At 38.6% G+C, this 27,320-nt stretch overlaps 3 protein-coding genes and 1 long non-coding RNA gene across 16 annotated transcripts; 3 read left to right on the forward strand and 1 right to left on the reverse strand.

The window, feature by feature from the left end:
* The first annotated feature begins 23 nt into the window (after positions 1-23).
* LOC110861836 (beta-centractin-like) lies at positions 24-1,860 on the forward strand. 2 transcript variants are annotated; one of them, XM_022110975.2, is made up of 4 exons: positions 24-207; positions 412-583; positions 649-822; positions 924-1,860. In XM_022110975.2, the coding sequence occupies exons 1-4, from the start codon at positions 59-61 to the stop codon at positions 1,044-1,046; spliced, it is 618 nt and encodes a 205-aa protein (XP_021966667.2). In that variant the 5' UTR covers positions 24-58; the 3' UTR covers positions 1,047-1,860. The 2 variants fall into 2 exon arrangements, 1 of the variants encoding a protein (XP_021966667.2); XR_004833266.1 differs by lacking the exons at positions 649-822; positions 924-1,860 and adding an exon at positions 276-330 and having other exon boundaries at positions 66-207; positions 412-551.
* On the reverse strand, positions 1,299-20,510 carry LOC110861804 (catenin delta-2). 9 transcript variants are annotated; one of them, XM_035844962.1, is made up of 18 exons: positions 20,294-20,508; positions 20,116-20,211; positions 19,773-20,035; positions 19,547-19,609; positions 19,138-19,460; positions 17,553-17,686; positions 17,319-17,390; positions 15,060-15,381; positions 14,437-14,680; positions 13,748-13,906; positions 13,118-13,231; positions 11,543-12,074; positions 10,135-10,576; positions 8,743-9,131; positions 7,978-8,205; positions 7,551-7,698; positions 7,219-7,314; positions 1,299-5,600 (listed from the first exon to the last, which is right to left on the reverse strand). In XM_035844962.1, the coding sequence occupies exons 6-18, from the start codon at positions 17,684-17,686 to the stop codon at positions 5,382-5,384; spliced, it is 3,099 nt and encodes a 1,032-aa protein (XP_035700855.1). In that variant the 5' UTR covers positions 19,138-19,460; positions 19,547-19,609; positions 19,773-20,035; positions 20,116-20,211; positions 20,294-20,508; the 3' UTR covers positions 1,299-5,381. The 9 variants fall into 9 exon arrangements, 8 of the variants coding, with proteins under 8 accessions (XP_035700855.1, XP_035700858.1, XP_035700856.1 ...); XM_035844965.1 differs by having other exon boundaries at positions 19,138-19,192; positions 19,292-19,460; positions 19,773-20,211; XM_035844963.1 differs by having other exon boundaries at positions 19,138-19,192; positions 19,265-19,460; positions 19,773-20,211.
* LOC118433242 lies at positions 17,613-18,791 on the forward strand. The gene is made up of 2 exons (XR_004833268.1): positions 17,613-17,709; positions 18,113-18,791. It is a non-coding gene; the product is annotated as an uncharacterized LOC118433242 (long non-coding RNA).
* Positions 20,511-20,668: 158 nt separating the features above from the next.
* LOC110861831 lies at positions 20,669-25,289 on the forward strand. Of its 4 annotated transcripts, none has more exons than XR_002549093.2 (5): positions 20,669-21,285; positions 21,640-22,081; positions 22,149-22,304; positions 24,470-24,836; positions 25,021-25,289. XR_002549093.2 is itself a non-coding variant. In XM_035844972.1 (5 exons), the coding sequence occupies exons 1-4, from the start codon at positions 21,008-21,010 to the stop codon at positions 24,773-24,775; spliced, it is 1,182 nt and encodes a 393-aa protein (XP_035700865.1). In that variant the 5' UTR covers positions 20,669-21,007; the 3' UTR covers positions 24,776-24,782; positions 25,053-25,289. The 4 variants fall into 4 exon arrangements, 3 of the variants coding, with proteins under 3 accessions (XP_035700865.1, XP_035700863.1, XP_035700864.1); XM_035844972.1 differs by having other exon boundaries at positions 24,470-24,782; positions 25,053-25,289; XM_035844970.1 differs by having other exon boundaries at positions 24,470-24,777.
* Positions 25,290-27,320: the final 2,031 nt, after the last annotated feature.

Consider the following 27,320-nt stretch of genomic DNA (forward strand, 5'->3'; position numbering starts at 1 on the left):
ACTTTTGTTATTCGGTACATTGCCATCCTATTCAAAATGACGAAACAGTGAACAATGTATGATTGTTCGAATAATCTTAACGAACGACGATTTTAATTTTAATTCCCGACGACGGAGGACGACGGGCGTGGTGCTGGACGCCGGAGATGGTGTGACCCATGCAGTGCCTATTTACGAAGGTGGGCGAGATGTGACGAGATATCTGAGGTTGGTTTATCTCGTATTGACAAGGTTTTGATATTTCTATTCATTCATTTTGCTACCATTCTACGTAGGGAAGGAATACGTAGAACATCGTCAGAGTTTTTATCGAGTTTTTTCATCGTCAAGGTTTTTATATAGTTTTGATTTTGTTTTGATCATTTAAACCAGAGTTTTAAGTATATTTTGTTCATATATTTTGCTGTACAGGTTTCTTCTACGCAAGGAAGGAATCAACTTTAGAACGTCGTCAGAGTTCGAAATTGTGAGAAGGATTAAGGAGCGAGAGTGTTACTTATCTGCGAATCCATCCAAGGACTCTGACTCTGACCCGGATGCGGATAAACGAATTTACAAGTTGCCAGACGGCACTCAGCTCGATGTGAGGACAATTTTGTTATAACTTCAGTAATAAGGAATTGCAATGAATGTCTATTTTGTCGACAGATTGGTCAAGCTCGTTTCCGAGCTCCGGAAATCCTGTTTCGACCAGATTTGAGAAGAGAAGAGCGTGAAGCTATGCATGAAGTTCTGCTGTTTTCCATACAAAAGTCGGACACGGATTTGAGGAAAATTCTCTTTCAAAATATCGTGCTATTCGGTGGCTCGACTTTATTTAAAGTAATTGTGAAATAACAAATATTCAATTTAAACGGTTACGAAATATTGCTCAATTTAAGTTCATGCTTTGCATACTAATTTTAATACTGGGTTTACACAAGGTTAAAGCATTTCGACCTCGCCGGCTAAAATTTAAAAAACTCCATCACCTAAAATATAAAGATGTTGTTAAACCGATAAGTGTGAAGAGTGTCGCCCCCATTTGTGTCTTATTCAGCCACTGAAACCAGGTAAGGGGATGACATTCGCTGCAAGATAGCCTTACGATTGATTAGAAGCCATTCGCGATGTCGTAGAATACTGAATAATGGAGGTCTCTTAGATTTTGGGCAAACTAACGTCAAGCGAGAACAAATTTAGTTAGTATGAAATATGCAACAGACACGATCTTCAGTGATAACGTTACGTTTGACAGAGCTATTTGCATCCGAAGAGGAGAAAACGCCCAGTAAATTTGGAAAACACATTTATAATCATTTAACATGTGTCGAACCTTTATTAGAATGTAACACTTAACATAACGATAATTTAAAGTTAAACCTAATTAACTTTTACATTTGGATATTACAACAATAATTGATGATAAAGTATTAATTTCCTTTTTTAACTAGCTATAGATCATCTCTCATCGTCACTAATTTCGTAGTTTTCTACTCCTCACCAGCAGCAGCCGGCTTATCTTCTTCACTTAATTATTTACGTAATAATTTTAGTTGAGAATTGTGGAATAATTTTCACCTTCTTCAAATTCAATCAGAAATAAATTAACATCTGCGCGTCAATCGTGTCAGAGTTGCGTAATGATAGGCTGACCTCAATCTTATCGACGAGAACAATTAGTAGAATCGTGGGGACAATAACATTGTGTGACCGAGTTTAATAAGATTTTTAAGATTCATTTCTTCTCTTGGGGGACATCATCCCCACGATTCTGTACCCGTCAAAGTTTACAAAAGCTGGGGACAACCCTTCCGTTTTTTAAGGTCCGTTTCCAGGATTTTGTTCCCCCGTAGAAAAAAAAACAGAACTCCCCCCTCCAAGAGTAGAGATCTTATCATTACGCAACTCATGATTACAAAGTACGACGTGACGGCGAAGAGACAGAGTTACAGGTAAAAATGTGCCATTATACATACTCATTAAATCCGATACATAACTATGATTAAGGTAATTATTTAATAATTTACATAACAAGTAGCTCCGGAACAGGGTATTTAATTTATGATAACTAGTTACTTTACTTTACATTACAACAAACTACACAACAGGTTCAAGTACATGTACACAGTTTTAGATTCAGCAGTAACAAGTTAACTAACTAGGTTTAATTTAATATGTAACAAGAATTAATTAATTAATTATTACGTAATTAATGACGATGATAAGGAGGAGACACGACGACGACCAAGTAGATATTTATGTACCATCTTTTTTAATCTTAATCTCTTCACGTATGTAAAACTGTGAATCATAGATAATTTGTACAATTTCGTAAATTCTTGTATAATTCTTACGAAATAAAATGTAGATTTGACCATTAATGCATACAAAACTCGTACAATTATATAGCATTATAATTATCACTATACATTAATTAATTAAGTAATTCATTAAAATTAACCTTTCATCATGATACAAAAGTGATAAATAATATGTCCCGGTTTGATTGATAAATATATAAAATGCTCTCTCTTCTTTTCCGGCTAATTAATTAAGTATAAACTATTAATAAAAATACCTTGATAATAATTAAATGATTGTACGAAAAGTAAAAATTAACTTCGCAATGGAAAAAGTAAGTATAATTAAGTAATTATTTAGCTAATTAATTAGTTCAGCAGTAAAAAATTCTTCATGATATTTAATCATCATCACCTCCTCCTCCGAGAGCTTCGTAATCCTTCGTTTCATTTCTTCTAGTTTACAAAAACTATAGCGTTTCCTAATTTTTCTTTTATAAGTTTCCTAAGACCGAGAGACCTGAGAATGAGCAGCATTTTTTTTTACTTGGAAAAAATAAAATTGCCAAGTTTTGGAAGCAGGATTGACTTTTAAGTTTAATAATTTATCCGTGGTGGGAAATTACTTTTGTTACTTATTGCATTAAGAAGCGTGTCAATATTTGAAATAAGAATTGGCGAAAAAAAAATTATAGCGGAAATTGAATAATGTTCGCAGTTTCACAGTCGAAAAGGAATATGTTTCTCAATCTTGAGAACGGGACAGCCAAAACGTACGACTTATCGTTAAAACCAGCAAATTTTTAATCATTTCTCCCCTCTGGGAACTTACTTTAAATTCTGGACGACAAATTTGTAGGGTCGTGTACACTCCAAATTTTGACGCTTTTTGAAAGTGGAGATCTCATGGTTAAGAAACCTTCAGAAAAATTGGAACCCGTCGAAACTCGTTAAGAACAAATCACCAATTCATTAATCAACTCGCTGACTACAAATTTGTCGTCCAGAATTTTAAAATAAATTCCCAGAGAGGAGAAATCATTAAAAACGTGTTGATTTTGCTGATCCGTCATCGTTAAGTATAAACAACCTTCATTTTCATTTTTATGGAATCGTACGCAACAGAAAAGGAACACTAGGAACTTTTGATACTTGGAAAAAAGTAATTAACCGAAAAAATCGATCAAGATTTTGAAATAGGAAACCAACATATTTCTGAAAGACGGATAATAATACAGGAGTAATGAGTAAAAAGTAATTACTTAATAATACCAGCCATACGTACGTACGTTTAACAATTAATTAATTCATTAAAAATTACTTTGTGAGTCGGTCGGTGGGATTGGTATCAATTAATAACAAAGAGATTTAGCATACATAGTAATTAATAAGTTATTAAGTAAGAAACTAACGTTGTTTAAGTACTACGACCACAAAATCTCAGCTATTATTGCTCAAGTCATTCATTTCATTTCATTTCATTATACATTCCAGTCCAAATTGGACTGTCCAATAAGTTTTTAAGATTATGTAATATGAAAAAACTCGCTAAATATTCATCTTCAAACATCATCACAAATAGAGAGACAAGAACGAAACAAAGTAACCTTTCTTCTTCTTCTGACAAGTTTTGTAAAAGATTGTCAAAAACTGATAAGAGGTGACCAAAATACTTGTCAAAATGTATACTATTTTGAGCTCCGATCTTCATACCAGGGTTTGGATTTCTGGGGGTGTTACACCCACAAAAAGATAAGAATCTACGTGGATAAGACAGTCGTCAATCGAAAATACAGGTATTGTGAAGAACTTAAGTTCTTATCGTTGTCAAAATACTGTATTTTTAAAACGTCGCGAAAAACAATATAGTTTGGCAGAGATTACAAGTTAATTTCTCCACAAAACCCGTATTTTCGACTGAGGATTGCCTTATCCACGTAAATTTTCATCTTTTTGTGGGTGTAACACCCCCGGAAATCCAAACACTGGTAACAACAGTGGTCAAAATACTTCACATTTTAAGAAAGCATTTTCAATCACTCATCTTTCCTCTCACTACAAATATTGCACAACAAAAGATCGAAAATCAAATCAATAATGATAAGTAATATGGCTCCTTTTCCTTATTCAAATAGTAAATACCTTATCGACACGTACCTATTAACTTAGCTACATCTTATCTTGCCGAGTGAGAAAAGGTAAAGTGAGTGGTTTGTTAAGTATATTTTTTTGAGTGCAGTCTGTTTTAGTGTAACATTAATTTTGTTCAATTCTTCTTCTTAACGGTAATCAGTGCTGTTTCTTTAGTAAAAAGATGGCTAATTAAATTTGTAGTTAATTTAATTTCTTCTTATTTAAGTACACAGATGAGAGAGAGAGAGAGAGAGAGACAAAGTAAGTAAGGAGACTAAAATTTGCTCCTCTCCACATTTAAAGGAAACTGTGCCGCCAAAAGTTGTGTGCAATTAAGTAATTAATTAACTAATTAAGTCGAGGAGAGAATTATCTGTGTGTGTAAGTAAGTAAGTCAGTCAGTCCTGTCGTCAGGAATGAGTAGAAATTTTTCTCATGTGTTCAGTCATTGAATAATTTTTTCAGTGCTCTTGCTCTTATCTTACTTATCCTTAGCTTAGCTTATCATGAAGAAATCACATCACACTAATATTTACTATCTACTAAATATGTATGTACGATAACAACCACAAAAAAGAGCAGTAGCATCAGCAGTAGAACAACTACTTATCATCTTCTATAGACGACGACGACGACGACTACACTGCACTTACAAGCCAACAGGCAGACATTAGAATTACTTAAGTATTAAACTGACCACGTCACACCGCTCACAATTCTACACTTATCATGACACAAGGAATGTCAAATTATACTATATGACACTTGAACAACTGCGGATAATTTCGTGATGGGTTTCCCTCAATAAATGTTAATCCCTCGAAGATAACGTCCTATTTCGTCCGTATTTTAATTCATGTTTCCAGCTGCTGGGTATAGAATTTCCTGGAATCTTGTCCCCCTCCCTCCCTCCTCCGTCTGAATGATTGATTGAGCTTGGTGGTAGAAAGTATGTAAAGTTCACTGTCAAACCCACGAGTCACCACCGGGTTGTTGGGCGGAATGGGTGGGGGGTGTGGTCATGAGGGGACCGTCATGTTCGGACCAGTAGCCTCCTCCTCCTCCTCCTCCGCCCACGTAACCAAGACCGCCGCCACCGCCGCGAGAATTGTTTCCCTCGTACATGCCGCGGTTCTTCTTCTTTTCACGATTTACTTGCGCGTACAGGGGCTCGCCGGGTTTAACCTGGAGGAGGAGAATAAGATAACAATTTATTGATGTATCGGAAAATGTTTACTAAATAGGACGGAAGAAGAAATTAAATAATTAATCAATCAATCAATCAATGGATGCAAGTAAGTACGTAATTGAAGTAGAGAGAGAGAGAGAGGAAATAAATGTACAAAAGTCCAGGCGCTGTGGAACTTTGGGGATGATAAGGACAAAATTCTAACAATAAAGGTCCCCCAGCTGACACTAGTGTCAATCGATGACAAATTTCATCCTAATCAAATCTGTCATCGATTGACACTAGTTTGCCCAAAAACGGAGAGACCTTCCATTGTAAAGACCCCACATTTATCATTGTCGTCCTCCCTCCATTCCACAATTCCCGAACAACACAATAAAACCAACCACAAGAGAGACGAGAAGTAAAGGAATATATACACACATAAAAATCATAAATCAGCATTCTCTACTGCATGCATTTACATATTAAGTATTAATCATCTGACTGAGATGAGATGCACATGTTTTTTTTAGTAAGGAGGAGACCAACCTATTCATAAAGAGAGAGAAAGTCTAGAAGAAGAAGAAGGAGGAGGGCGACCTAACACTTTTTTTACGTACAGAAATCACACCCACCACCTTCAGAAATGATGACGGAACGGAAGAATAGGACTCTCGATTCGATTTACTAGTTGTGCGGAAGAGGAGGAACAAGAAAGAGAACGAGAAGAGACATTAGTCGTGGCGATTATGTAAATTAGCTGCAGATTATTATCAGGAGGAGACGAGTGGGGGGGATTGTTAGTTAGTGGGGGGTGGGGGGAGGGGAGGGGGGTTGGTGGGGTCAGTGAGTGAGTGAGAGTGGGGGCGGTGGTGGTGGCGTAAGTAGTGGTGCGTGCTGGCTAGAAGAGTGGTGTGCAAAATGGGATTAAGTAGATCCGTTTGGCTGCAAAAGAATAAAGGAGAATAAAATATACCGTATTTGTGAGTATATATTTTTTTAAGAGTAGGACTGGATCACTTATCATCAAAATGAGCACACTTTTAATTACATTTCTCCGCTCTGGGAATTTATTTTAAAATTCTGGACGACAAATTTGTAGAGCAGATCATTCCCAATTTTTAAAGATATACACTCCAGATTTTGACACTTTTTGACAAAGGAGATCTCAAGTTTAAGAAGCCTTCAGAAATATTGAAACTCATCGAAACTGGGTTAAAAAACTCAACGTTATTCAATTCACTGACTACAAACCTGTCGCCCAGAATTTTAAAATAAGTTCCCAGAGGGGAGAAATGATTAAAAATGTACTAATTTTTCCTACCAGTCATCCAATCCTACATCAACTAAACCACACCCACACCCGTGTTATTATTATTATGTTAATGGTACTAGTAAACATCTTGTTAGGAAGAAAGAGGTGGTTTGGTCCGTCATAGATAAAACTATATGTTTCACTCTGGAGAGGACAAAGTAATGTATGTATTCGCAGTGGGTGCGGAAGCTGTGGGGACATTAAACTGGTTTATGGTTTTATATACGACATCAAACAATTAACTTTGTCCGCTCCCTTCCGCGACCACTGTGTATTGTATTTATTAGTTTTCTTGAACTGGAACCTTATTGACTCACCGGGTGGGGCGGATACATGCGGAAGACGCCGTGTGAGGGCGGGGCATGAGATCCTCCGTCGGGATAAGGCATATCCGCCAAGGGGACTTCGTGACCCTGTGTGGCAGCCAAATACTCACTCACTCACTAACTCACCACACCTGCTTTGCAACCCTTCAGCCGTGCGTAATACTCGTGGGGGAAGGGGGGGTTTATGTATGTGTGGATTTGTTATGGGGACAAGTGGGCACACAGGACGAGGAGGTGGACGAGGAGGAGAAAGAGAGTTTAGGATAATGTTAGTCAGTAGATAATACGTGAGGTGAGAGAGTGACGCTTATCTATCCGCTTACCTGGGGGTAATTGGGGGGTGGGCTTTTTGGAACGTTATTTTGACCACTGCCCCCACGCGTCATGGTTTTGTCTTCGTACCTTGTCCCACTTTGACTTGCCATGGGTCGATTCAATGTCGAATTTGCATTTACCGGCGATCCAGCAGAACTGAGATAGAGCAAAAGAATTATTATATCCGATAAGGTAATAAGTTAATTAATTGAATACTGAGGCAATTCACGCAGTACTTGGTAACTTTGTAAAATCCTACTTTTTATACCATACCCACTTTTGCAAAATAAAGAGACGCCTTTAATCTGAGCAAGTTTACACAAATTTGGAAGCTAACTTTCCTTCGAAATATGAGTAAAAGTTTGCAACTTTACGGATTTTACAAAGTTACCAAGTCCTGCGTGAACTGCATCGTTGTTTTGTCTTGATCTGTACCTGGCTTCATTCCCGCTTGGTCCGGGACTCCCACCTCGTGCCCCGGCCCCTTTGGCGACAAAGTCCGACTCGGTCCAACCCCCTTTTTTATACACTTCGCGCAACTCTTGATGCTGCCACATGGAGTAGAGAACCTGCGATGCGAACTTTACTGCGCGAGGGGAAAAACGACGCTTTTGTTGAGTGAGGAGAACCAGTCTTTCCACTCCCTCGGCTTCCATCAGAGATCTGCAAGTTTCATTCGTAATTCGTTAAATTTTATGATAACAACCAGAAAATGTATGTGTTTTGCTCAATTATTTTAGTGTATCGCGATCTGTGCAAATTTGCAATATCTTAATCAATATTTATCAATATTTATAAGCTGGTAATCATAATGTTTGAAAGGGTGTGTATTTGTGTTTGCCAAGTTTACTGGGGTATAAACATTCAAGTGAATTTCGTCATTATAATGTTTCGCTTCTTTTGGATTTGCTATGTTTCGTGTACTGCAAAGAAAGAAACGCAAGAAATATGAGGTGCAAACAACTGTGAGAAACATAGGCCATCCAGCCACGCGCCGTATGAAGTATTTATAGCGGCGGGGCGTCATGTCTCGTGCCGTGCATTTCTTGAAGGTCAAAATATTCACCTGCAAGAAACCACTTTGTTTCCGTTATTTCAGTCTTACTTGAATTCGAAACATTCAAAATTGTATCGTTTTCTTGAAACTTATTCTTAATTCTGAACACTGCATCATTATCTATTGATAACGGAGGAGCATACCTGGAAAACTCTGCATTTTTCTTGATAACTTCGTTAAGCGTTGCGAGCACGGCTGCAATCGTGTCATCCGACGTGTTCTGGTCGTGGGGTCGGCCCGATGGAAGTTTTTGAACGAGGTCCCGCATCGCATATTTCCCAATGAGTTCTTTATTCCTTTGGTCCAGGGCGAGGTTTCGGAGGGCGGTCGCCACCGCGCAGACGACGCGGTCAACCTCCATCCGCAGAAGTTCCACCAGCACGGGCAACCCCTTCTCCTTCCGCACTGCTGCGCGAATCTCAATGCTGGGCTGCCAGTAGCACGCGGCCAAGTTCTGTATCGCGCCCGCCGCCGCTTCCAACGTTTCAGGGTTAGAACAATTAGATAATAGGGCGAGGTAGGACTGCACAACCTGGAAAAAAAGGGGAAAATAATTAGTTAATTAATTACAATTAGTTATTGAATCAATTCACACAGTACTTGGAAACTTTGTACATAAAATCCGTGCTTTTTGTACCGTAATTTTACAAACTTTTACGAAATACAGAGACACCTTTGATCTGAGGATCCTGAGTAAACTTACAAAAATTTGTAATCTAATTCTCCTTTGTACATAAGTATATGGATTTCACAAAGCTACAAATGACTGCTTGAATTGAGTCATTGTTTTTACGAACTCCAGGTACTTTAATTCACACTTTAACCATAAGTACGAACTATGTATTAAAATAGTTGTTTTGAGGCTTATGGAATATGTTAGTTTCCATACATTGTTTGTTTATCGATTGGTTACAAGCTTCCGATTTCATTGCATTGTTTTTACAATTTTAGGATTATTGCTTACATATTTAGTTGTAAGTATGGCTTATCGTGTCATAGAATTTAACGGATTTCTGTTAACACTCGCATACAGACTTCAAAGTTAACCCTTTATTCGATTGTTATTAACAATTTGTTAATAGACTTAAGCCTTAAATCATTGAATACAATCGATGCAATTCACGCAGTCATTTGTAACTTGTAACATCCATGTGTCTCCTTGTACCATAATTTTTTTACGCAATAGGAAGACGCACTACCTTGAGGCGTAATAACGCAGAAATGGGGTGTCTCATTGAAACAAGTAGATCAATCAATCAATAAATTCTAATTAATTTTTTACAATTATAAGATAATGAATTATGGAAACTTTTATGGAATACAAATTCTGCAATATAACTGTTATTGAAAAGGAATTATACAAAGTGATCGGAGACGAATCAATCAATCTGAGCAAGCATACACAAATTTGTAATCTAATTTTCCTCATAAATAGTTAAAAGTTTGTAAGTTTACTTATTTTACAAAGTTATCTCCCCAGTATTTGTTGCCAATTTTCTCTTCTAAATGAACCAGTAAATCAATATCTTAAGTACCTCCGGCTGCCATAAGAGCTCCATTCCCCGAATGGGTTCCGTCCTCTGCTGACTGCTTGACCGTGTCGGCCCGCCGCCGCCGCCCCCGCCACCCTGAGCATTCACCGAATTGCTGGAATCCTTCGGACTCGACGAGGACACCAGGGCGGCCTCCTTTTTCTTCTTGTTGGCCCCAAAGCACCCCAAATTCTCCCCCTTGGCCGGCGTCGCGTTAGCCCTGCTCTGCTTGTCGTAGGGGGGTGGGTGCTTATCATAGTTCGGGTCCTCCACCTCTTGACAACGATAACTCAAGTTGCGAAGAATGCAGACACAGTTCTCCACACTCTTGTCGTCAATGTCCGCTCGAGACAGGGCGGCTCGCACGACGTGTAGTAAAGCTTCGACAAGTCCGTCGCACTCGCGCAACTTTTTCCTCGCGTATTCACCCGCCGAACTTACGTTCCTGAGGAGGAAATATTTTCAAAATTAGGAAATTTTAAATTCTGGAAACTTATATACAATGAAGGTCTCCCAATGTATGCTCTCAGATATTGAGGGTCAAACTTGTGTCAGTCGATAACAGAATTAATTAGTATGAAATTTGCGAAAGACACGATCTCCCAATTGGCACGTTTGGCCTGAGATGAAATGTTTATTAGAAATCGATGTGTTAACTTGGCACAACTTCATTTACATTTTGATAATCCATACTACAGTAATAATCCATACAAGAGATATTTGCATCTGAAGAGGAGAAAACGCGTGGGAAATTTCGAAAGCATACAATTTGTTGACTTTAAGGCGCGTTTTCTCCTCTTCAGATCCAAATATCTCCTCCAAACGTGCCCATCCTGTTCAATTTCATTCATTTGAGTGATTATGATGGTAAGTGATAGTGAATGAAAATGAATTTCTTGTGATTTGAGTGAAAATAATTGAAAGATTTTGTCATTTAAGATGAATGACTGTGAATGAAAGATTTCTCACTAATTTCATTCTTCATCCTGTGCTTAATACATGGAGCGAAGTAAAAAATGAAATGAAATGAAATGAATTTGAACGAAAATGACTGAGTGCGAATGACAATTTTCAGTCAGAAATTGGGATGACTGACTTTTGAATGAAAACTAAATTTTTGAACAGGTATAAACGTAACCATTTGAAGGTCGTGTCTTTCGCAAATTTCATACTAATCAAATACGCTGGTCGACCTCCTCCATTCCCACGGCAAAAACGCCCATCGGTATTTCAGTACGGCCGTATCAAAAATCGCATTGCGAGCCATCCGTACTTAAATTTGAATACATTCCCACTTGGACGGAGTACGATTGTACTTCGGTTGAGTACGGATGGCTCGCAATGCGATTTTTGATACGGCCGTACTGAAATACCGATGGGCGTTTTTACCGTGCCTCCTTATCTTTTTTACCTCACTACACCCGACGAATTCTTAAACACGGTGGACCAACAGGCGTCCGGAATGTGTTGATTGTTCGGCCCACTGTTCCGATCCCATCCGCTGTGAGGAATAATGATATTGTTGACGAGGGTTAAAATCCCGTCGTCAATTATGGCGCGTTTGAGCTCTTCGCAACTGGACAAGTTCCAAAGGACGCCGGTGACGAGTTCTTTGACCTCGTTGTCGGGTGTCCTCTTGAGAAGTCGGACCAGACCGGGAATCCCGCCCGCGGACTTGATTGCCTTCTTGTTCTCATCGTTTTGACGCCCGTACGATAAGTTTCGCAGTGCGCCGCAAGCGTTTCGATGAACTTCGGGTTGGTCATGACTCAGAAGGGCGACGAGTGGGGGGATTCCGCCGAGCGCGCGGGTTTTCGCCTTCACGGGGTCGTCCATATAGCAGAGGTGTTGCAGGTAGGCGGCCGCATTCGCTTTCACCACGGGGTTTTGATTCCCTAGAAATTGGATGACTTCGTGAAGGTCGGGGTCGCGCCACCTCACACCTGCGCAAAGAATCAAAGACAATTAACATACAAATCGAAGACTAATCGTCTACATTTTTAATCATTTCTCCGCTCTGGATTATTATATACACTCCAGATTTTGACACTTTTTGGTGGATGAGATCTCAAGTTTAAGAAGCCTTCAGAGAACTTGGAACTCATCGAAACTGGCTCAAAAAACTCGACGCCATTCCGTTAATTAACTCATAGACTACAAATTTGTCGTCCAGAAATTTAAAATAAATTCCCAGACCGGAGAAATCATTAAAACCTGCTGATTTTAACGACTTTGGTGATGCGTCACCATTTTAATCATATTTTTTAAAAACAAAAACAGGCCCACCACCAAAAGCATAAAACACAAAACAAACAAAAAAAGGGGGACCTGCTGCCGGCGAGTGGTTCTGGCTACTGGAGGAATTCTCATGATTCATGATAATACTTCCTCCCACACTTCCACTCCCACCACCACCACCGCCACCCTGCTGATGGAGGTGGGAGTGCGAGTGGGCGTGGTGATGCAGCGGCGGAAGGGCGGCTTCCATCTGCATCTCGCCGCTCGAGTTGTCCAACTGCATCTGCATCTGCATCTGCATGGAGGACGGGAGGGGGGAGGTGGGGGGGCCGAGTGATTGTGTAGGTGATGATTGTTACTGTTCGTATTGTTGTTTGGCACGAGAAAGGTGGACGAGGGGGAGGACGATTCCGGAATGGCGACCATGCCCCCACCCCCAACGCCGCCGTTACCACCCTCTTGCAGGAGGTACGGCCGCACGGGAAGGTTGCCGTAGTGGGAGGTGGAATTATTCAAATTGGCTGCAGTCCAGTAAGACGGACCTCCATTTCCGCGTGATTCTCCGCCTCCCTCTGATCAATCGTTCGTTACACCAAAAAGCCGGAGGGACACACACAAAAGTAACGAACACAAGAAACAAAACAAAACAAAACAAAAATTAGGACACAAACAATAAAGCAAAAATTCAGAACAATCAGAACGAGAACAAAAGCTGCTGGTAATACAGAGAAACGTCTGAGCAGTTTACCATAATTTCCAGGATGAGCATTAGCGGATGGAGAAAGATATTCGGGTCTGGGGACGACACCAGAGTCCATGTCGTCATAAGCTCCGGGAGGGTAGCCACCGCCACGCAGGTAGTCTGCAAAAGTAATCCCCCTCATTATTATTCGTTAACTTAATCAACACGACTCACAATGGAGGTCGACCAGCGGATACTCTCCGATTTTGAGGGTCAAACTAGTCTCAATCCATCACAAATTTAATTAGTATCAAGTTTAGAAAAGACACGATCTCCCAATGGACACGTTTGGCAGAGATATTTGCATCCAAAGAGGAGAAAACGTATCTTACAATCGACAAATTTCACTCTTTCTAAATTTACTGCGCGTTTTCTCCTCTTCCGATGTAAATCCCTCCACCAAACGTGCCCATTCCGAGTTCATATCCTTCCCAAATTCCATACTAACTAAATTTATCATCAATTAACACTAGTTTTCCCCCCATAATCGGATCGTACCCACTGGTCGATCTCCCTTCTAAGGAGAGAACGAGTGCAGGACAACCAACAAACAACATTGTAAACAAAACGATAAGACTGAAGCGGACCGTGTGGGGAGAGAATCTCGTACGTTTTCTTTAATCGATCGATCCCTACCTGAGTTGTTATTTCGTGTTAGACTAGGAGAGTCCGACGCTTCGCTGGGCGTGGAGGGCCGATACCCACCACTGCCACCCACCCCGGTGAAACTCCCGTACTCCGGATACTGCTCGTAGTCCGAGTACCCGAGATGGTGGTGATTATTGTATCGTCGACCTGTCCATTCCAACCAGGCGCGCGAGAGAGAAGACGAAAATAAATAAAAAATAAAACAAAATAAAATATAAAACGTGCAAAATAACTACATACAAACTTGAGAAATAGAGATAAAAATGTACGTAAATCACGAAGAAAAAAAGGGTGGACAGAATATACACATAAACAATGGAGGTCTCTCAATGTATAGTCATAGATTTTGAGCAAATTAATGCCAATTAATCACTAATTTAATTAGTATGCAATTTGGGAAAGACACGATCTCCCAATGGGCACGTTTGGCAGAGATATTTGCATCTCAAGAGGAGAAAACGTGCCTTAAATTCGACAAATTGTACACTTTTCAAATTTATCTTCCATTTTCTCCTCTTCAGATGCAAATATCCCTGCCAAACGTGTCCATTCCTAGATCGTGTCTTTCCCAAATTTCATACTAATCAAATTTGTAGTTGATCGACACTAATTTCCTCAAAATCTGAGAGCACCCGCTGGTCGACCTCCATTGTTCGTGGTGATAGTCTTATCATTACCGGCGGGGTCGGGTGGGAGAGCTCCGCGCGTATAACCGTACGGGTCTTGGACGAGCGTGGGGTCGTACTGTGGTCCATTGTTGTCCGGGGGGAAGTGGGCGGAGGGAGGAGGGCACGCGTTATTGGGGACGTACTCCGTCACAGGTGGGTTGTTGGAGGGTCGGGCCGTGTACTCCATCTGTTGACCATCAGGGCCCATCAGCTCACGCACCAGGTTCGTCGTCTTCCGCTCCGAAGTGGTCACCTGCACAAAGTAAAGAACAATTATAATCTAACTTCCTCCATTAAAAATCGAGGTCTTCCAGCGTATACTCTCAGATTTTGAGGGTCAAAGTAGTGTCAATCGGTTACAAATTTAATTAGTATGAAATTTGCGAAAGCCACGATCTCCCAATGGGCACGTTTGGCCGAGATGTTTGCATCCGAAGAGGAGAAAACGAACCTTAAAATCGACAAGCTTTACACTTTCCAATAGTTTTTTCCTCTTTGGATGCAAATCCCTTCACCAAACGTGCCCATTTCGAATTCATATCTTTCCCAAATTCCATACTAACTAAATCTGTTCTCAATTTCCACTAATTTCCTCAAAATCTGATCGCACCACCATTCCAAGTTTCCTTTACCGTAGTCGTCGTAGTCTTCCTAGTGAGCGTATTATTCTTGCTGCTGGCCGGGTCTGCTGAAGAGATAAGGTCCAAATGCGACAGCGCACCGCTGGAACCTCCCCCGTTATTCGTTAACGAGCTGGAACGCGAATGGATCAAGAGATTCGCACGCGATGGAGATGGATCGTTTGCGGGCTGGAGAGTGTGGTGGTGGTGATGTTGCGTGTGCCCGTAGTGGTGGTGGGGGTGATGGGTGTGGTTGTGCCCATTACTCGTCGTCGTCACACCTTGAGAAGGAGAAGGAGGACTTAACACTGCTGCTGCTTGGGCGCCTTCCTTTCTGCAAAAAAAGAAAATTTGCAAAATCAGGTTGTCCCTCAAGGTCAAATAAGTAAACAAAACCTGCGCACAGACAGACCACCACATCACGAAATAATAGAAGTATCAATTATTTCAAGAAATCACCACATAAATTAGTTTTTTAATGGAAAAGAGAAAACTTTTCAAATCAGGGGAACAAAAAAAACAACCAAGAAATCACGAAGACCAGACCACAAGGACAGTAAATAAATAATTAATTAATTAATAATTACTCGTTCAAATTTGATCCCAAAAAACTAATTGCATTCACAGCACAGCCAGATTATTACTAATTTACTACTTTTACTTCATACAAAACAGTGAATTAACAGAGTTAAATTAACGAAACGTTGATTCTCATCACTTGACCGGATATCAGTGGAATGGAATCATCCGACAACAAGGTATTGACTCCTCCCATTCAGTATCTTGCAATATTAGTGCTCCCCATAATAATACCTAATGATATCCGCCTTATCAAACCAAACTATACACAACCTGCCTAACTGATACAATATTTATCCACTCATCCATTCCATTTATCGTCCTTGTTAATAACAAGTTGTTATCTTCCTAAGAACAAATAGACCTAACAAAATCCAACCCTCCGACTGGACACAATGACTTCCTCGTTACCAACTAATATCACTGGTTAATTATAGACTACTGGATAACATTCCATTCCACCCACCACCACCACCACCACCACCAGACAACCCTCGTCCATAAATAAAATGACAACAAAACCTAACACCGTGACGAATCCAGACCACGAAAGAAAGTAAAAGTTGGAATGTAATGGAATGGAATGTACTTCGTAATGGATAGAAAAAAAAGCCGAAATTGAGGAAGGAAGAGGTATTTTTACATGCGTGACACATCACTAGCTGGGATTTCCTCGAGGGGACTATGACTCAAATAATTGATCCTTATATTAATGACTCATTATTAATCGGCAACTTTTCCTGGAGGGAACAATCCATCAATCAGTGCCCTTCCTGCCAGGAGAACATGACAGATCCACCATCTCCCAACATAACCCGACATGATTGACGAGACGGAACAATGCAATTTTAATATCTAATCTATCCATGAAATGACCGATAAGCAGGAAGGTGGTCTTTACTTACTTACATACTTTTGGTAAATAAATAGATAGTTTGGGGCTTATTTTACCAATAAATAAGTAGCAGCAGCAACCTAACCTTCCTCTCGTTGACAAATTGGTAGCCCAAATAAATTAATGTAATGATGATTATTACAATAATACAACAATGGGTGCAGAACAATCAAAACTTGTCGTCCCCTCCCTCAACAATTGAACCGTTTTTACCCAGCAGCAGGAAAAACAATAATGGGATATGTTATTGACAACTTTTTTTATACCATCAGAATCCCTGCAACCTGTCGTAATGTAAATAAATGGACTGACCAAACCGGAAATGGCTACGTTACACAATAATCAATTATCTGTTCCGGGAGAACGTCAATAATAAAAATAATTAAAGTTCAATTACATATGTACATGTGGAGAGACAACCCCCCAAAAACCGAGGTGGTCCATCGTCGTCATTATGCATCATTATTTTTAACTAACTAAACAATAATGCTATTATGATGATTACTACTTATTTACTTAATTAAATATATAGTTGATTAATTAAAAAGTATATAATTATTATTCCGACTTATCAAAAAAGCTGGCAAAGATGACGATACGACACGACACGATACGACAAATGCTAAATGCTAACCTGTACGATAACTAAACAATAATGATAACAACTACTTATTTACATAATTAAATATATATAGTTAATTAATTAAACAATATAATTATTATTTCGACTTATCAAAAGCTGGCAAAGATGACGACACGATACGATACGATACGACTTGATGACGACAAATTCTAACCTGTGCGACGTAAACTCTGTACGAGTGACCACTCTTTCCTGCCGTTGCTCCGTGACCTGACGACTCACCAGTCTGCGTGACCACGGGGTATTATTCAAATTAGATTGTGACCTTGACCTTACTTAAACTTTGTAAACTACTAAATACACACAAACACACATACAGACACACAATTCTATCTACCGACGTCTACGCCACGCCACGCCACGCGACGAGCAGGGAGGAGAGACTTACACACAATTGTCAAGGATGTTGTTGGGAGGAGGAGGTTGTAGCTGTGGGGTGGGTGAGGGATGTCCATTGCTACGGGGAGGGGGCGTGGGGACACCACCACCGTGGGGGAGGTTCGCGTGACCAATTCCGTTCATCTATACGCAACTAATATTCAGAGGTGGGGACGATACTTTGGAAAAATGGACAGTATTTTGAGCCCCGTTCTGAACCCAGGGTTTGGATTTTCAGGGGTGTTACACCCACAAGAAGACGAAAATTTGCATGAAGAATACAACAGTTGTACGAAAACAATGGTTTTGTGAAGGAATTAACTTGTAATCTCTATCAAAATACATTGTTTTCACGATTTTTTAAAAAATAACGTAATTTTCCAGCGATTAATAGTTAATTTCTTCACAAAACCCATATTTTTGAAGAACAATTGTCTTCTCCACGTAGATTCTCGTCTCTTTGTGGGTGTAACACCCCCGGAAATCCAAACCCTGAGAAGAACAGACCTCAAAATACTTCACATTCTTCCAAACTATGTTCCCCATCTCCCCCCATATTCATAATTTTAGGAGAAACATTCATTCATTCAAAAACAGCCAAAAAATTCATTCAATTCAAACACTTAAAGATCGTCGTCATCGTCATCATTAAACAACAAAGTGGACCTGGATTATTTATGTGTTTTGTCTGATTGTGCAATTTATGCAGCGATGCTGGTGGTATAATCTCAGGGTGAAATCAGATCATCAAAATTATTATCTTGTAACAAGATCCAGCTCGAATTACGTTGAGTATAACTTTTGGGAATAATAAAGTCGTAAATTTTACGACCTTTGTCTTTACACAAAGTTGAATAAAAATAGGGGTGGAATGTTGAGTGAGATAAGATGACTAATTCAGTCCTTTTAGTTATATAAGTTTTAGTCGAAAAAAATACGGGGGGTGGATGATGGTCATTCGAGATTGTTGACGTCGTCATTTCTGACTGGACAGTGAAGGATTGTTTTGTCTAAATCGTAATCATTTTTATGTACTTGATTGAGATTGGGCGAGGAGAGAAAAATTAAATTAATAATTTTTTATAAATTACGTCCAGTAACCAAGTAGCAAAATGTATAACAGATTATCATATTTTTAAAAATAAGCAATGATTGTGATTTCCAAAATCTTTGTACATGCCTGATGAAGATGACTGTGGGTCACTGAAAGCTAGCAATTTTTCAATAAATCAAGTATTATCCTCGAAAACCGCAGAGATGTCTACTAATATTAAATTAATAACCAAATATAATGGTGTCAAGATTGTTGTCTTATCTTTGCGTTAGGTGTGATATTTTTACTACCTTTTTGATTTAAAATGTTGATAAGATGATATTTAAAACTTGTCTGATTTACATTTAAATTAAGATACGTGACGTTGATATTATTTCTTTCTAGATCTTGCCGTATTTATAAAAAAATAGTCGTTCCTTCCAAAAGATTAACACGACTTCAAATTTACAAAATAAACTTGTAAATTAATCCACAAATTATGAAGGAATTAACTAATATGCTAATAATAATAATGATTAATGATAAAACAATATTTACTCACTTTTCACAATTGAACCGTTCTTCTGATCAATCAAAATTCGACTCGTTCCTTCGTTCTGTCACGATGATAAACGACACTTTAATTAGTGTTTAACTAATTCGTTGGGCTTATCTGTTTCTAATCTCACCACTTAATTCACAAAACAAGTTCACACCTTATTCACGTATTAACGATCACACAGTTTAATTAAATGCAATCCAATCCACAAGATATCCACCTTCTTCTCACGACGAATCCAATGAAAATACTGTCCTTCTAATTATAAACTTCGTTACAAATATATCGCGACGAGTCCATCCATCCGTCCCGTAGAAGAATCGTATCTTCTCATATAAAAACCCAAGAAAACACAACTATTAAACAATTTCGATCATATTTCAAGTTCGAAAAACTAATAAAATTGACTCACCTCCTTCCTCGTCGAAATTTGATCCTCGAACGACAAACAAACAACACCAACCAAACTTTTGATCTAGAAGAACAACAAAAACAAGAACAAAACAACAATGAATAACTAATCCCACAAGATAGATAACAATAACAACACTAAAAATACTCTTTAAAGAGATTAACTAATCCCCTTTTAAACTTTAAAGAGCCGACCGACCCTAAAAAAATCATCCCATCAAACTTACCATCAAATTAACTAATTCTTCTTCTTCTTCTTACATCTTCCTCCCCCTCCTCGTCATCCTTGCAATTAAACCCCTCGTCGTCACCCGGGTATCTATCTTATCGTCGTCGCCGACGTTTATCTTCACCGTTATACTAACAATAGCTTAGCTGCCGACTCTTAGTAACTTATTATATTATTCGTCCCCACCAATTACCAAATTCCTTCCTTCCCCACAACCTTTTGAGGGTGCTGATCTGATACTCTCCAAATTTCTTATCCGTCCTACCAGACCACTACTATTATTAGTATTTAGTACTATTATTATTATTATTATTATTATTATTGTGCTTGTCCGTACGTACATACGTAGAGCTCGGCTGTAGTGTATCACGGATGGATGATAGGTTGGTTGAGTGAATTAGGCTGACTCTCTGACCAAGAAGGCAGGTTTTTCGTGGCTATAATATAATGACAATATAGAGTATATCTTTGGTGGTATTGGATTGGTGGGTCACCCTTCTTCTTCGGGGGCAATCATACCTGACTCACCCTCCCCCGTGGGACGGGTGCCCTTCGCATAAAGCAAGTTGACGAGATTACTCCGACATTTCATTGGGAATGGGAATTCATCGAAATGTGGGTGTGGTGACCCCTCGCAGAAAAATGAAACCCTTTTCTCTCCTCAAAGTTAGTAAAGTTTGGTATGTGGTCTTCCTTTAACATACCGTGTACATTATTCAGACGCGGATGATGATGATGATTCCTCAGCGCGGCGACAGCGCCACCGTTCGAGGCGCTGCGAGAGGGCGACTCTGATCGAAGAGATGAATGTGTGGGGGGGGGCTTTTTCTGGGGTAGGTTGACACAAAAAGGTGAGATTTTCGTCTCAAAAAGTAGTCGGTGTCCAGAAAGAAGAAGTCGGTGTCAGTTTGCGGTGGTGGTTTGGTTGGTTGGATGGAGGAAGAGAGTTCTGCTGCCAAGACAGGCAGATAAATAAATTTTCTGTGATCCGTTATTTAGAAATTAATTGATTGATTAATTAATTTACTACTGTAAATATCATGTCAATCAGTAATTAATTAATTAATTGTAGTATAATAGTCATTAGTAAGGTGTAAGGGTAGTAGATCGCCGGCCAAAATCAACAAGAGTTCAAATTTACTGTGTTCAAAACTCTGTGATCTCGCTTGATGATCTCTGATAAATAATTGAAATAGGAACTTTAAATAAATAAATTAAAATAAATTTATAAATATGGAGAAGAGAGGAAGTGGTGAAATGAATATGTCTGGGGTGTCGGAATCTGGAGGGTTATCTTCGCCACGAGAGGGGGAGGAAGAGGAGGAAGATTGTTCGTCTCCCTCAGTTCCGCCGGTCAAGCGGAGGAAGAGCGAGATGACGGTGGTGGTGGAGGAAGAACAAGAAGATAACGTCGTGTACATGTCGACGCCGATGTCTTATCGAAGCAATTCATCGATGGCGAGCAGCAGTGCGGGGCGCAGTGATGTGGGGATGATGGGTAGTACGGAGAGGTAAGGGGTTATCGGATGGAGGGTTTATAAATAAATACTTGACTGATTTGGTGGCTTGCGCCAATAATGTGAAGGTTTAACTAGGGCACAAGTTAGCAAGGAGTCAAGTATAAAGGCATCTTTCTTTAGACCTTTTTTCGTATTGTGGAATGTGTGATGTGATATATTTTGAGTTCAATAATGAGTTTATACTTTAGTAACTTGCGCCAATGTTATGATTTAACTAGGGCGCAAGTTAACAAAGGGGGAAGTATAAGGGTACCTTTAAGCAAGGTGTCATTTTTGTATTGTGGAATGTACGAAATCAATAATTATTCATTTTGATTGATTGATTTCTTCGTTCTATTTTTCCAGAGTGAACCCCTTCGAACCATTTTGTCTCCGTAATTTGAAATCGTCTATCTTGTCACCGTCTGTCTTCCTGACGTCCACCCCCACGACGCCCAAGGAATTCCAAGGCTGGACGATCAACGAAATGGCGGAATTGTTCCCAAAGTCATTAGAAGATTCGCCATCATCTCATACCAATCCGTACCCTGTGGATGCCCTACAAGAAGCCCAGGCTCAGCAAGATATCACCGATTTCTTCAACGGGGGACCAATCGCTCCCACACCAGATGGCATTGTTCGCAACCCAACCGCAAATCTGTTGGGTTCGACACCTCCGGGACCACGACGACGACGTCAAAGTTGTGCGGCAATTTCGATGAACAGTTGGACGAATACGGTCCTCTCCCTGCCACCGGGTGACCTGCCCGAACAAGTCGCGGCCGTGTTGGGACCATACTTCAATATGGTGGATAATTGTTACAATTAATGATTTTGTTATCATCTAAAGTTAACTAATTCTAAACCAATATCAGGTTGATTGCTGTTCAGAAACGTTATCAAAGTCACTTCCAAATAATGACGAGCATCTCTGGGATTTTGAAGTAGATGAAAGTTCTCAAACGTCATCGAAATCGTTTCGGTCTTTTCAAATGAATGCGAGGCGACGACTCGACTTGTCTTTTGCAGATGTATGTACATAAATTATAATTATGAAATTTGAATACTATCTGACTTATCGAATATTTAGAAAAGTGTTTGTTTCCTTTCTTACACTGCAAAGCAAGAAATACAAGGTGCAAGAAACTGCAAAAAATATGTGCAATCTAGCAAAGCTGGCCTTTCTTGAAAGTCAAATTACAAATTATAACTTGTAATTGAAGCAATGTTGTGATTGTAAAATTACAATCACAGCATTGCTTCAGATACAATTAGTCAAGACAATTCAAAATTTAATTATACCAATTGCGGTTTAGATATTTTTTAATGAACATTCATCATTTAATATTAAAATAATTTCAATGCTTGTTCACTTTTAACAATGTACTGAACTAACAACTCTGTAATCATTCAATTATAATTACATTTTTCGACTGAAGTAATTTATATTACAATTAATATTTTGTAATTTTCAATTACTAATTTGGCCAAGTCTGCAATCTAGCCATGTACCATCGGAAGGGAGTAGTTTCTTGCGCCTTGCATTTCTTATAGGCAGAGTCTGGTTAAAGTTTGAGTTAGGGAACAGTCTGGGCATCCTAGTGAGCGAGTTGACTTTTTCTCCTCGCCACTTACCAGTAATGTAAATGATTTTTGTCACTAAGACTTCTAATTTGCAGCTAATACAAAATGGATTGATTTCGTTTTGGTGGCAATAAATTCCCAAGTTTGTGCTTTACAATTGCCATGTTGCATAAATTCCATAATAAATCTCGGTGAAAAGTATTGGACTGAAACATGATATGAGTCCATGTTTCAGTTCAATACTTTTCTCTGAGATTTATTATGGAATTTATGCAACATGGCAATTGTAAAGCACAAACTTGGGAATTTATTGCCACCAAAACGAAATCAATCCATTTTGTATTAGCTGCAAATTAGAAGTTTTAGTCGAAATTTTTCTCCTTTTCTGGTTCGCGATGCCCCGTTTGGAGAGTGGGAACGGTCACTCTCAAAACCCAAAGCAACTTTTTACATGCAACTGCCTGCATTGTTTACATGAAAATCAGCTGCTCTCTTCGCCCCGCCCCCCCTCATTAGCAAAAAATCTCTCGGCACACAAGGAGACGCAACCGTCGTCTCTGTCTTTTAGTTATGAGATTTTTTCAACGTATATGCCTTCTTAATCCGGGATTACGGATTGAGGATTGAGATTGGGATTGGGGATTAATTGATCCTTAATCCCAATCCGCAAGTTTTGACTTTTAATCCCTAATCCTCAATCCCAAAAAGTTTTGAAAAAATAATTAATCCCTAATCCTAATCCCGGAGCGCATTGATTAATCTTAATCCAAGTTTGGGATTAAAATGGGATTAAATCAGCTCCACCTGCTGAAAATTCTCAGAGACTTTGCCAGTTCTCCTTTTGTTTCAATTAAAAATATGTTTCCCATAAGTTATGGGCCATAACTATCGAAATTCCATCGTTGTATTTCACAAACAAAAATTCGATATTATTAAACAAATAGTTCATGTATTTAAAAACATTTGATAAGACTTCATCTGTTAAAGTTGATTTTAGTTCACTGATGACTAAGTAAACTTATTTTATGTCACTCATCTGTACACTTCATATTCTTGTGGCCGTATAATAATAACCTAGAGTGGCCAGTGGTAATGCCCACTCATTCACACTTGAATGTTAATCAAATGGAGACTGGACTTAAGTCACTTAAGCGACAACTCACACTTTAGGTCATTATTTATATGGTCATTAGGTTATTCAAATTCAATCGCACTGTTAAGACTTATAAAACAATTTAATTAAGACATCAGAAACATTAACTAGATATAAATGTGATCGACGATAAACACGACTTTAATCCCATTCCGGGATTAAAATCGGACTAAATTAATCCTAATCCCTAATCCCATTGAATGACTTGAGAGATTTAATCCCGAATTAATTTTAATCCCGAGTTAATTTAATCCCTAATCTCAATCCTCAATCCCGAATTTTTTAAAATCAATCCGTAATCCTAATCATTAATCCCACTTTCGTTAATCCCAAGACTCTGCTTATAGGTCAAAAATACCTACAAAAAACCACTTTCTTTCCATTATTTCTTTCAAATAATTACTTATTACACCCTTATTACACCCGAAATACTGATTTACATATTTATTCCCCCTCCAGGCTGAGAATTCACCTCCACCACGGTACCCAATTGAAGACCCTCTTGGACCAATGCGTCTCCTTGCATCCCCACTTCGCACCAAGAATTCCGACGAGTCATCCTCCTTCTGCACTCCAGACAATGTCAACGTCTCCAAGTCCGCATACTTTGGCGCTGGACGGCGGGACTTCTGCACCCCGACGTCCCGTGATGGCAACGACGATCTGGAGGACGAGGGCGGCTGTGGATCGGACGGGTGGCGGAGGCGACGCTCAATCCTGTCATCACCAGACATCACACCAATTCGTGGGGTGGAAGAGAAATGAAGGCAAGGTTTTTGCACTTGGGGGGAAGGGGTTACTGGGGGATTAACTCGATGCAAGTTGTGTCAGTTTATTCGAATTTTTAATAAAAAAAGTAAAAAAGACTCCGGACTTAGAGAAATCTAAAAAATTTAACGTTATCAAAATTTACAAATTAAAAATAGAGCTTCAATTTTTCGATTTCTCCAATTTTTAATTCGAATAAACTATATTAGCATCGAATTAATCCCCCGAAACAACCCCCCAAGTACAAAAACCTTGAAATGCGTGGAATATTATGATCGGGGATGCAATCAATCTTTGTTATCAAGTATTTTTATAATATCTATTTTAAAAAAACTTGGTTGAATGTTAAACTTAAATTATTATGAGCCATATATCATCACATGAATGTTAAATTAATATGAATGAAATGAACCATGTCATTGTTCAGAAGCAATTTATATATGAATGCGTGTAGTAGAAATTCGAAAAGTTGAATATATTTGAACAATATATTTTGCATAATTACATTAAATTGCAAAGTGTCTCGTTTACAAATTGATTAATTATGTCATACATTTACTACATCGATAACTTAGAAAAATGGTAATTTATTATCAATTATGAAAAATTCTGCATGGAAATCTCACATATTTCAGGCGTGTTTCTAAATACGTACATGTGTACCTTGCATAACAGCATTTTCTGGTATTTTCTAAGTTAGTGACAAACTAGGTGTTCATATTTGCATATATAAAATCATACTTTTCAATTTCCAGAAACATTATTTAGCATTTAATAATTCATCACATTTTTCATGAAAAACGCATATCACATAATTATCTATGTCATATTCATAACTTAATTCAAGTTAGTTAACTAATTTCCTCACATTGTTTAACAGTCGAATTAAAAACATGCATCTTCTTCCAATCGGACATTTAAGTAAAGCATCGGATAGAGTCACATATCTATGTACTCCGTGCTGGTATTGATTTGGTAATAATTCCCTACCGGATTGGTTATAGTTTGATTCTGAGTGGTAACGATTTCATTACCACCACATTACTACGACGCCGTAACAATCGATATTACCGATGCTGGTAGAGTCGTATATGTACTCCGTTCGGTAATGATTCAATAACAGTTGCATAAGAATGTACACATACATTTTATGTTTATAAACATACAACGCTACAGCATGCATCTTAATGGCGAAGGCGTAATGGCATTGTGAATTATGGCGAAATTAATTAACCTTATCGCAGAACAATTGCAGGAACAGAATCGCATCTCAAAGCAAAATTTTCGATACCCGACCAAGGCTGGCTTATCTACGTTGCTTATCTACATACACTCTTAGAAAACTGGTATTGAAGAAATCCTTATTAGTGTAATCTGTTTATCAAAAGAAATCTGGATCAGTCTGATTGTGATTCATTACATTGCTTCCTTGCTTTGCAAATTACAACGTATGGAATTGGAGAGATGTCCAGTAAACAGGTAATGAGACGATGGTAGCATGATGACCACGTCCATGGGAATAATGGTGACCTCGATTCAGATCAAACACAATTGGTAGTAAACTATTACTGACCGGAGTACATACATATTTGACTCTACATATGTAAGCTATATATGTATTAACGATCATTACCGTGTGGTAATGTTTACGGTAAATTAACCAATCAGACACAGGTCACCACCAATCCGGTAAAAAGTTATTACCAAATCTACACCTAGCGGAGTACATATGTGACTCTACCAGGTTTCTAACACTGTATTTAACAAAAATAAGATGGATGTGACAAATGATAATTAAATATATGATTATAATTAGTACACAATTTAACGTAAGAACAAAAGTTTGATGTAACAAGACACACATGTCATCTCTCATTTCATCGTGACACGTTGCAAATTAATTGCAAAATGCAAAATTATAAATTGCATACTTGTTTGCAAATCTATGTACTTATGTAAGTATTAAACAGCTATAAACTAAATGAGTAATAATGTAGTAATGAAGATTTCAATGTAGAGAGGAGGAAATTTTGCATGGATTCTTGGATTTTTTGCATGAGATTTTATATCGTAAATTCCTAAAACACGAGAAAATTGGATAATATGAAAAATAAAAAGGCTAATTTTCAGCTTTAACTGTATTTCTGTAAAGTTTCGAACCTTGGGAATTTTGCGTGTGCAAATACCTTGATCCACTGAAACTCGTCACGTTAAAGTTTTCATGCAAATTGATTTGTTAACAAATCGGTTTATTTTTTTATATGAAAAAGTTCATACGTGTGAACTTCCAATTTTCCAGGTTTTACGTATGCATGAAAACTTATCATTTTTGTAACGAAAGTAGGAAACAAGAAGTTACGGATAAGGGCTGAATGACGGTCTGACTTAATAAGTGTAATTAAGATAATCGATATTTGTTAAAGTTAATTATATGTATTTGAATAAGTAATTACTTCTACTTGTGTAATCCATATTACCACCACGATAAAAAGTCGCATAAACATGGATAACACGAATTTGTAAAGGTTTCAATTTGTCTTTG

The sequence above is a fragment of the Folsomia candida genome, unplaced genomic scaffold (genome assembly GCF_002217175.1).
Source record: "Folsomia candida strain VU population unplaced genomic scaffold, ASM221717v1 Fcan01_Sc045, whole genome shotgun sequence".
NCBI lineage: Eukaryota > Metazoa > Arthropoda > Collembola > Entomobryomorpha > Isotomidae > Folsomia > Folsomia candida.

Coding starts and splice junctions, on each gene's coding strand:
- LOC110861836 (XM_022110975.2), top strand. CDS start 59: ATGATTGTTCGAATAATCTTAACGAACGACGATTTTAATTTTAATTCC. Junction 208..411: donor GATGTGACGAGATATCTGAG/GTTGGTTTATCT, acceptor TTTGCTGTACAG/GTTTCTTCTACGCAAGGAAG. Junction 823..923: donor GTGGCTCGACTTTATTTAAA/GTAATTGTGAAA, acceptor GGTTTACACAAG/GTTAAAGCATTTCGACCTCG.
- LOC110861804 (XM_035844962.1), bottom strand. CDS start 17,686: ATGAACGGAATTGGTCACGCGAACCTCCCCCACGGTGGTGGTGTCCCC. Junction 17,391..17,552: donor AACATCCTTGACAATTGTGT/GTAAGTCTCTCC, acceptor GTGGTCACGCAG/ACTGGTGAGTCGTCAGGTCA. Junction 15,382..17,318: donor ACAGAGTTTACGTCGCACAG/GTTAGAATTTGT, acceptor CTTTTTTTGCAG/AAAGGAAGGCGCCCAAGCAG.
- LOC110861831 (XM_035844972.1), top strand. CDS start 21,008: ATGGAGAAGAGAGGAAGTGGTGAAATGAATATGTCTGGGGTGTCGGAA. Junction 21,286..21,639: donor ATGATGGGTAGTACGGAGAG/GTAAGGGGTTAT, acceptor CTATTTTTCCAG/AGTGAACCCCTTCGAACCAT. Junction 22,082..22,148: donor TGGGACCATACTTCAATATG/GTGGATAATTGT, acceptor AACCAATATCAG/GTTGATTGCTGTTCAGAAAC.